At 31.8% G+C, this 11469-nt stretch overlaps 1 protein-coding gene across 3 annotated transcripts in view; it reads right to left on the bottom strand.

Annotated features, from left to right (window-relative positions):
* The window catches only part of LOC127733113 (uncharacterized), a 53393-nt gene that overhangs the window by 36971 nt on the left and 4953 nt on the right, over nucleotides 1–11469 (bottom strand). For all 3 annotated transcript variants that reach the window (XM_052242400.1, XM_052242399.1, XM_052242398.1), the window contains exon 2: nucleotides 147–2804. In XM_052242400.1, the coding sequence (XP_052098360.1) occupies nucleotides 147–2769 (2623 nt within the window). In that variant the 5' untranslated portion in view covers nucleotides 2770–2804. The remainder of the gene's footprint in view (nucleotides 1–146; nucleotides 2805–11469) is intronic.

Raw genomic sequence — 11469 nt, 5'->3', positions numbered from 1 at the left:
ATAAATTTCCCCAAGGCCAAGGTATTTATTATCAGTGAACCATATACATTGTAATACAAACCTTTTCTGGTTATCATATACTTGGGGGAAAAGCTTTTAATAGTTGAATGGGTTCATTCAATTTATAATTTTAGCCTTGTACATACCTGTTTTTATTTCTACACAAGCTGGTTCTCCATTCAGATCAGAGGTCACACCTTTGCCCTGTATTGTTTCATTGTCACCAGTGTTCTCTTTATCACTTGATGTGCTGTCAATGCTTTGGACTTGATCCACAGCACTATATAAAATTTCCATTTGTTCAGGTGTCAACTGATCGGAGAAATTGATATTAAAATTTTCATTTCCATTTCCATACAATACAGGGTCAGTGGTATCGGCACATGGTTCAGTTTCCATACTTAATATTGTATTAATAATCCCACTCTCAATATCTGTCATAACACCATTAGTTTGGTTTCTCAGTGCGGAAGAAACAGTAGCTGGTAATGACGGCTGTGTTGCTGCTGATGACAGACTTCCATTAGTGTGTGGACCATTAGACAATGTACTATGTTTACCCAATCTAATGGCTTCCAAATCCTCATTTGTCAAGTGTGGAACAATGATGTCCCCTGGTTTTGGAAGTGGCACAAAAATTTTGTCTGGTGGTATTGATGGTGGAATGTCTTGACTAGCTCTCCTTCGACTACGGAAATTTGTATTAAGAAAATAGACAAAATCATCTTTGTAACTTCCTTGAATTTTTAATTTCGAATCTGATGTACTATTCTTAAGGAATTCTGCCAGTTTTTCACTTTTGTTGCTCTTTTTCTCACTTTCCCCGGTAATCAAATCAAATGTTTTGTCTTCTTTCGTCTCTGAACTACCAGAGCGCTTTGTTCTTTTTTCATTTCCATCGCTCTTTCTCTCCTTTGTTTTCCCCTTGCCAGCTATTTCCTTGTTGACCTTTTGAACCGAGAACGGTATATTACTTGGTCTGGCATGATATGGAAGACTATAGTCATGATCATGCTCAATGTGTTCAGTTGAATTATTCTGAACGCATGTTACAGCACTTTCACTTTTGTTCTGTTGAGAAATATTGTTTGAAAGAAGAGAAGTGGCAATCCTTTGCCCGAATGCAATTTGACTCTTTTCTGGTGATTGCAAACCAAGAGTAGAGTTACAGACAGAAGCAAATGTTCCAATTGAAAATTTACCAACTTTGGGTGATGTTTTAGTTGAACTAGTTGGAGAATTTGTCTCATGAGGTACAACTGGTATCGCATTAGAATTAACCAAAGCAACAATTGCGTCTCTTGCCTTATTGACATCGTTCAAATCAAACGAAGGTAACATGTCTGTCTTGACAGGTATTAGTGATGGACTATCACGTCTATATGTTCTAGATTCTAGACCGTCAGGTGATAATCCTGAATCACTGAAACCACTGTCTTGTGAAAATTCATTTACTAGATGTAAATCATGGAGTTTGTCATTTCTTTTTTCTGATGAGTCATCCCAATATTTCTCAGCATACTCATGATCTTGCATTGAAAATGTGGCTCTGCTTGAATAACTATCCACGGATGGACTTTCCTCAGAAGTATCTTCAATGTTAGTCTGTTTTTCTTGAACAGCATATGTTTCAACTTTATCCAGAACTTGTGACTTCCCCATGTCACATCTGTCTATGTTATTAGCACCTGTGTCTATTTTACCAGGTAGTGTCTCATTATCACCATATTGATTTTTTCCATCTTTCTCCAATATTTTATTCTCTTTATCTGACCATGTAGATATTGAATATTCTGTACTCGCCAATAATGCTATGTCTTGATCATGATTTTCTTCTTCTTCAATCGAATGTTTTATATTTAGAATCTGATCACTGTTTGTATTAGATTCCAATATAGTTTGATCATTGGGTGGAGTTTTATGTGATTCATTAAAATCAATATCCTCATAAACAGGTGACCTGATATCAGAATCTATCCTCTCATTACAAACATCAAAATCATCAATTTGAACTGGTTTGCAGGCTGGTACAGTATAACTGGAGCAGGATTCCTTTCTCCCGGTGCTGTCAGTCAAACTCTCCTCTGAATCTACATGTTTTAATTCATCTTTTTCATTATCTAAATTTAAATCCTCTCTTAGATCCTCAATTAACAGATTACTTTCCTCTAAAGAATGCAATTTTGTATCTAAATGTTCGGATAATGTCTCTTTATTTTCTCCATCACATACTTGATCAGATTTATTTTCTTTGTGCCCTTCATTTCCACTCTCTGGATTTGGTGTAGTAGTTTCCTCAAGGCTATTTTTATCAGTACTATTTACACCTGCCAATAACTGGTCATGGTTCACCTGATCACCTGATTTGTCAACAAGTTTTACAATAACTTTCTTATCATTCCCTAAGGACAAAACATCTGGCAATTTTAGAACTGTTTTATTTCCTGAGCTTACTTTTTGTATACTTCCATAATTATGCTCATTGAGCATTTTCTCCAACTCAGAACTAATAGTGAGCTTGACTTTTTTCACGCCATCTTCAACAAAGCTAGTAGTTCGAATCAATCCAATAGGTTTTGTGTTTGTCTTTTTCTCATTTGTTGAACATGAAAAAGTTGCACAATGTTTAGGGTTTATAATTTTGACTCCTTCTTTAGGTTTGACAATAACAATTTTTTGTTTCGTTTCAGGTTTATCAGTCTGTTTCAATGCAGCAGCTGTGGCTAAGATGTCTAATGGATTAAAATCACTCTGTTTACAATGCTGCATGCTGGGTGATCAGCTGACATCTCCGCATACTATCCCTATAAAGAAACGTTATCTGTTAAAGCCATACAAGTACTTATGTCTTCTTGTAATTTTAATCAGTTACTGACATTACTAATCATTATTTAAAAAAAAATCGTTATCATCTGAATTTGAGATAATTTCATTACTTTAAGAATAAATTGAATGTAGTGGTGATTTTTATTTTTTTAAAATTATTCAGAATAAATGTTTTACATTTTGTTGGTAATATGAAAATGTTTGGTTGTTAATTATAAGGGTGAGAAAAATATATAAATCCCATATCCGTTACCACATTTACCTAAAATTAAGCTTCAGCTAACTATAATACACTTTGTACTAATAGTTCTATTGGGAAATAAATCATCTGATTTCCTGTTGTATAAATACCTAATTACTTTGTTGATACAACATGTAACTGTAAACATGCATTTACATGTAAAATAGGTTGAATAATATATGATGTAGTTATAATAAAAACTGCACCATAGTTTCATCCAGCTATTAAAATATGAAAATGTCTACCTGATTTAAACTGAATCAATATTCATCAAAATCAATAGTTATTCTCATGAACAACTTGGATCAGTTATTTTAGTTTCACTATAAAAATGTTAGCAGTCTTATCAATAGATGAATTATATGGATTTTACCTATTTATTTCTGGTATCAAATAAACAAGTTCATTATTTCATTATTTACATACATACAATGTTTTTACTTTCTTTCTCTTCTGTGTGTATTTCCCCCCCCCTCCTCATTTGAAAAAAAAATCCACTTGACTTTATTTCTATACAAAAATATCAATTCCAAAATTAAAACATTTTTTTCATTTAACAGTTCCAAGTTAAAACCCACATTCTCATAATTAAAACCAATAGACCATTGAAATTATTACTCCACAGTATATTGTCAATATATTTGAAATATACATGTATCGGATTTGTTTACCTGTGATCTCTGGCATGAAACGATCAATATTATCTGGCTTCAAGGTAATATGGTAATGTATTAAACATGTTATTTACAGGCCATATAAAATAAATTATTCAGTTTAATTCTTTTTCATTTGAAAAAATCTGATAGGAAGGAATTGAAAAGGAAAAAAATATAATATAAATCTTAAAACTTGGACTTAGGCAATGCTGTATTTCTATGTAATAAAATCTTATTAAATACACTGTCCAAACAGAATTCTGTCTTTGAATAGTTGTAGTGCAGGAAAATATCAATATCTATCAGAAGTAGAACTAATCCAGACATAGAAGTCCTAAAGGCATATAATCTATAACATCACGCTGTGACTCTAAAGTTCACTTAAAGTATAATATATATAATATTGAATTTATGTGAAAAACATTTACCCTTTCTTACTTTTACCATAAATAATCACTGAATGAGAAGGACAAAAGTCATGAGCCACAATTGTGAAATATTATAAATTTAAATGGATAACGCACAAATATAAAAGTCACATTGAATTTCCTAATTTCATTCCACCAGGGTTACATGTACACACATCTGAGTCATACATATTGAAATATTAACATATATATATACAGCACGCTACAGGTCATTATATAGGTTGTGAATAGATTATTTTCCTTGGTGTAAGTGACCATAATCTTTTTAATGTCCACTTTATAACTAAAAGTATATTTACACAAGATCCTGATTATAACACTGCGGTTTCCCCTTTTAACATAAGCTTCATAATCTCCTTGATTAGAAAGAGTACAAAGAAAAAGGGGGCATGTAACAAACCCTCAAGATAGGCATCTACACACAAAAGGGAAAAATTAACTCCCCTATAACAAACAAAATAATGTACCTCTTAAAAGAATGATCAACAACTAACAATGATTAACTTCCTAAATCAAACACTTAGATCTATATGTACACAATACTGGTACAAAAGCAAATAAAATTCTACAACTATTTCCGTGGATTTGTGTTTGTCTGGAGTGCTGAAGGTCATGGGTTTGATCCTTGGCACTTTAAAATTGGATTTGGCTGCTTCTGAGATGTCTGCTAAGCACTAGGAAGAAATAAAATGCTTCGCTGGGGCGCAGCTTGATACGACCGCAGAGGTCGAACCCTGAACAGTTGGGGCAAGTATGGACACAAAATTCAAGCTTGATACAGCTATGACTTTGGATTGTCATTAAATATTTGACACAGCATAGGTTTCTGACACAGGATGAATGTGGTGTAAGAACTGGAAAAAATTTAATTTACCTATTATGGTGGAATATCCATAAACTAAATTGTTTGTTAATTTCAATATATCAAAGAATATGTAGAATTCAATGTTTGATGTAATGTAATAAAGTTGAAATTTGGACCGTTTTTGTTCAATGTGGACCAATTTGGTAACATGTATAAATAATCAAAAATCTAAATACATGGGAGCCCATTTAAATACATCATAAAGGTATTAAAATAGAAAGTGACATCATAGTCATGGCTAAAAATAAACAAAAATCCTTAATCAGCAACATTTAAAGTAATATCTAAAAATAAAATTCCTTTGTAACCATAAAAGCCCATTTAAATACATCATAAAGATATTAAAATAGAAAATGACATCATAGTCATGGCTAAACATAGCAAAAAACCCTTAATCAGCATCATTTAACAGTAATATCTAAAAATGGAAATTACATCATAAAGGTATTAAAATAGAAAATGACATCATAGTCATGGCTAAAAATAAACAAAATCCTTAATCAGCATCAGCAACATTTTATAGTAATATCTAAAAATAAAATTCCTTTGTAACCATATATGCCCATTTAAATACATCATAACAGATATTAAAATAGAAAATGACATCATAGTCATGGCTAAACATAGCAAAAACCTTAATCAGCATCATTTAACAGTAATATCTAAAAATAAAAATTTCTTTGCAACCATAAAAGTAAAATAGAAAATGACATCATAATCATAGCTAAAAATAAACAAAAATTTTTTTTATTGGCAAATTTTAAATGGAGTTTATTATACTAAAACAATAAATTTGCAACCATAAACATGATAAAACCCCATTTAAACACATCATAAAAGTATTAAATAATTCAACTACATCATAAGGCTATAAAAATAGAAAATGACTTCATAGTCAAGGCTAAAGGTAAACAAAAAACCTTCATCAGCAAAATTTTATATTGGCAAATTTCCAATGAAGTTTATTACACTAAAATTGTTGGCAAATTTCCGATGCATTTATTAACAATAAAGTTATTGGCAAATTTCCAATTTACATAATTTAAAAGCAGTGTAGATGAGATATTTAAATGAGTTTGAATTACCAACCTTACACTGCTTTTAAATAATGTTCTTTACTCAATTATTTGTCTATTAAAATGGAAACCCTTGTTTTTTAACCTTTTTTCCCCTTATTCCTTAAACATTAGAGCCATAACCACCCCCCCCCCCCCCCCCCCCCAAAGCCAATTATTACTTTCCAATGTAACCTAAATTTCCAATATACATAATTTTAAATTTCAATTCCTCATGATATATAACCGTATCATTATTATTTTCTTTCATATATAAATCTGAAACAACCATCTTTAAATGGAAAATTTTAAAGAAAAAAAAATGAAAAAAAAAAATCCTACCTCCCACACATTTTTTCAACCCCCTTTTGATTCATCATCCCCACCTCAATCACAACCTTCAATTTGTGGTATGGTACATTGCAATACAATTTCACAGAGATCCATACACTTGAACACAAGTTTTTGTTGCAAACTAAAAAAATCCTTATTTTTGACCAATATTTGGCCCCTTATTCATAAATGTTTGAGCAATTAACCCCAAAACTCAATTCCTACTTTCTCTTCGTGATAAAAAATAACTAACTTAAAATGTAAATTTTAAACAAAAAAAAAAGGAAAACAAAAAATTACCCCTTTTTTGACCCCCGCCCCCCTTATGATTCATCACCCCCACCCCCCTTTCCCCCCAAACCAAGCTCAATAACAGCCTTGCCTTTGTGGTATGGTACCTTGTAATACAATTTTAGAGAGATCCATACACTTGAACACAAGTTATTGTCTAGAAACTAAAAAATGCTTATTTTAAACCCCTTTTTAGGCCCCTTATTACTAAACGTTTTGGGCAATTACCACAACACTCAATTCCAGCTTTCCCTTTGTGAAATGGAACCTTGTAGTAAAATTTCAGAAAGATCCATACACTTACACACAAGTTATTGTCATGAAACTAGAAAAATGCTTGTTTTTTGCCCCCTTTTGGCCCCTTATTCCTAAAATTTTGAGGCAATTAACCCCAAAATCAATCCCAGCATTGACCCTTTGTGATATGGAATCTTGTGGTACAATGTCAAAGAGATCCATATGCTAACACACAAGTTATGTCTGGAAGTTACAAAAATGCTTATTTTTGGCCCCTTTTTGGCCCCTAATTCCTTAACTGTTGGTACCATAACCCCCAAAATCAATCCCCACCTTCTTATTGTGGTATTGAACCTTATGGTAAAATTTCATAGAGATCCATTCACTTAAACTAAAGTTAGAGTGCGAAAACCATTGTGTATTCGGACAACGACGACGACGCCAACGTCATACCAATATACGACCTCAAAATTTTTTTGCGGTCGTATAAAAAGACTGATCAGCTTGGAGTCATAATAATGTGTCTAGGTATTTATAGGATGACATGTCTTCCTGCAGATCTTATAAGCTAAGACTCAGCTAGCATGCTAAGAATATACTTCAGTACTTCAGTCTTGTCAGTCGAAAACAAAGCAGGAATAGATGTTCATATCATGCTAAAATATTATATTCCTGAATATTCATGTAATATTTGCCACTGGACATTAGCATACATCAATCAATAAACTTGACACATGTGGTCAAAATAAACACCATCTGTATCATGATCTCACTACATAATTATAAACAGACATACATGTAGTATTTAAAGACATGGAAACTAATAAGGCATTCCTAATGCTCTTCTGCAGGCCTTTCAAATTTCATTTTTATGACTGCACATGACTACATTTGCCCAACAGGCTTGTTGGTTAACCAATAGTTATAAATCTTCCTTATCATACAGTTTCTTGGGCCACCAATGAGAAGACAAGGATTATTGAAACCCCCCAACCCATTTAAACAATGACAACAGATACATACATTAATGATTATTCAATATAATTCCAATAATTCATTTTTCACTTTGGTGGTAATTTATTATTCATTTTATGGATTTCATTTATGAAAGTTGTTCTCTCTTTACAAGACACGTAAAAACATAACAAAACAAATGTAAACGGAAAACCTCTGCTGTAACTTAGTCTTATAAACTTGTACTTTCAAACTATGTAATATTTGTTTTTTTACTCTGGAACTTTGATTACTAAGTATTTAAAAATAGATCTTATACACTAGTTTGTTGTTCCAGGAAACATCAGTAAAGGGGAATTAAACCCAAGTACTTATACACAATATACAGAATTATTGAACTAACTATTCCTAAAAGTTGTATCAACATGATTAAAGAAGGAATCAGGCAGCAATAAACTGACTATGATGAAAACAATATTGATTTTTTCTTATTTGCCACAAATATGTTACTTAACCTTAACTCTTGAGTAATTTATTACATCTGAGAAGTCTATGCAGTAGTCTGATGGAATATAAAATTCTTTATAAAAAGCTTTACTAGCTTCAGGGTAGACTGTTTTTATGTTTTAGTGTTATATAGGTACACATGCATTGAATTTCAAAATACTGTTTCAAAATAATGGCCGATTCCTTACTTTCCTGTCAATACAGCCTTCCTACAGTGACCTATAGTTGTTTATTTCTGTGTCATTGGTCTCTTGTGGAGAGTTGTCTCATTTGCAATCATATTTTCATATTCGCAGGTTTAATGTTTTTTCAACATGTAGATGCTTGCCAATTTAACAAAGAAAAAAACTGTCTTCCCATTTTTTAGTGACATTGTCTATCTTGTTTCAACTGAAGTAATTATGCGTTATTCAAAGTAGAAAAATAGATATTGCCTTTGTAGTGAAATTAAAATTTCTTTACATACTTCCATATAACTTAGTCCAATGAATAACTGCAGGTTACAAAATTTCACATATCAAATTAAAATATGTAAATATATATATATATATATATATACAGAATTCTTGTCATTCTAGGGGTCAGGTAATTTACTTTGTTGATCATAGTAAAAATGTAAATAATTATGTTATCTTGGTTTTTTTAATTCTTTTGATCTGGTCCTAATAAACATGTATCGTACCAGTAAACATTTTAACCTTGTATTCCTATTGTTAAATTTCATCAATTTTCACTGTATTATTTATGAAAAAAAATATAAAAATCCATCAATATTAAAATGACTAAGTATATATATTTACAATAATCATTATACAAATGTTATGTGGGCATGACATACAGGTGAAGATTTAATAAACAGTTCCTGTTAATAACAATGTTTTGCATTAATAAAGGAAAGGTGTGAAAAGGATTTAAATTGAGCTATCTCAGTAAACAGGATGACACCTTCACCTCAATGTTTATTGAATAATACGCCCAAGAATTAGACTTATTCATGCAGGGCTTCCAAAAGTAGGCAGCGGATTTCCATCTGCTACTTGCTCCACCTAATACATTTATTTTTGTGAGCAATAAATAGGCAAGTAGTTGCCTACTTTGGCAGGCTGGGCCTGCTTCTTCTAAATCTGTGGATAGAACTGTGCATTCTCAAAAATTTTAGATTGTTTGTTAAATTTTTAAGTGTTATAGGTAAAACCTAAAGATTCATACTTTTTAATATTCTTGTATTTAAAAAAAACGTAAAAAAGAAAGAAAGATATAAATAAATAAAAGTATATTCATACATAAAAGCTAAGAGCTCACTTATATGCAAATTGAATCAGTGCATTTATTCTGATTTCCTGGCAGATATTTACAAAATAAAATGCTCCGCAGGGCGCAGCTTGATACGACCGCAGAGGTCGAACCCTGAACAGTTGGGGCAAGTATGGACACAACATTCAAGCTTGATACAGCTCTGAATTTGGATTGTGATTAAATATTTGACACAGCATAGGTTTCTGACACAGAATGAATGTGGTCTAAAATCTTAAAAATTTTAAATTGGACATTCACCTATTATGGTCCAATATCCAAAATCTAAATACATGGTTAGATTCAGCATATCAAAGAACCCCAAGAATTCAATTTTTGATGAAATCAAACAAAGTTTAATTTTGGACCCTTTTGACCTCAATATGGACAAAGTTGATAATGGGGCCCAAAAATCAAAAATCTAAATACATGGTTAAATTCAGCATATCAAAGAACCCCATATATTCAATTTTTGTTGAAATCAAACTAAGTTTAATTTTGGACCACGATTTGGACCAACTTGAAAACTGGGCCCATAATCAAAAATCTAAATACATGTTTAGATTCAGCATATCAAAGAACCCTAAAAATTCAATTTTTGTTAAAATCAAACTAAGTTTAATTTTGGACCCTTTGGACCTTAATGTAGACCAATTTGAAAAACGGAACCAAAAATTAAGAATCTAAATACACGGTTAGATTCGGCATATCAAAGAACCCCAATAATTCAATTTTTGATGAAATCAAACAAAGTTTAATTTTGGGCCCTTTGGACCTCAATGTGGACCAATTTAAAAAGGGGGCCCAAAATCCAAAAACTTAATACACGGTTAGATTCAGCATATTAAAGAACCCCAAGAATTCAAGAATAAAACCCCATTGAAATTGATCAAGAAATAAGCAATTTATACGAAGTATCTTCTTTTGCACAATACTGTGCAATTGAATATTTCTTGCTATTGCGCAATACTGTACAATTGACAATTTCTTGCTATTGCGCAATATTGTGTTATTGGATATTTCTTGCTATTGAGCAATACTGTGCAATTGAAGATTTCTTGCTATTGCGCAATACTGTGCAATTGAAGATTTCTTGCTATTGTGCAATACTGTGCAATTGAAAATTTCTTGCTATTGCACAATACTTATTATATAATAATTTACACATCCTGTTTGGTGTGTATCTCCTACCATATCATTATTATTTGCTTTAAATATTAATCAGAAATAACCAACTTAAAATGGAAAATTTTAAAAGAAAAAAAAAAGGAAAAAAAGAAAAAAAAATCCCCCCCCCAATTTTTTGAACCCCCTTATGATTCATCACCCCCAAACTCAATCCCAGCCTTCCCTTTGTGGTATGGTACCTTGCAGTACAATTTCAGAGAGATCCATACACTTGAACACAAGTTATTGTCTGGAAACTAGAAAAATGCTTATTTTTGGCCCCCAATTCCTAAACGTTTCGGGCAATTACCCCCAAACTCAATTCCAGCTTTCCCTTCGAGATATGAAACCTTGTAGTACAATTTCAGAAATATCCAAACACTTACACACAAGTTATTGTCATGAAACTAGAAAAATGCTTGTTTTTTGCCCCTTTTTTTGCCCCTAATTCCTAAAATTTTGAGGCAATTACCCCCAAAATCAATTACAGCCTTTCCTTTGTGATATGGAACCTTGTGGTACAATGTCAGAGAGATCCATACACTTACACACAAGTTATTGTCTGGAAGTTACAAAAATGCTTATTTTTGGCCCCTAATTCCTTAACTGTTGGTAC

Source organism: Mytilus californianus, unplaced genomic scaffold (assembly GCF_021869535.1).
Source record: "Mytilus californianus isolate M0D057914Y unplaced genomic scaffold, xbMytCali1.0.p SCAF_3, whole genome shotgun sequence".
Lineage (NCBI taxonomy): Eukaryota > Metazoa > Mollusca > Bivalvia > Mytilida > Mytilidae > Mytilus > Mytilus californianus.
This window is presented reverse-complemented; position numbering and strand designations above follow the sequence as displayed.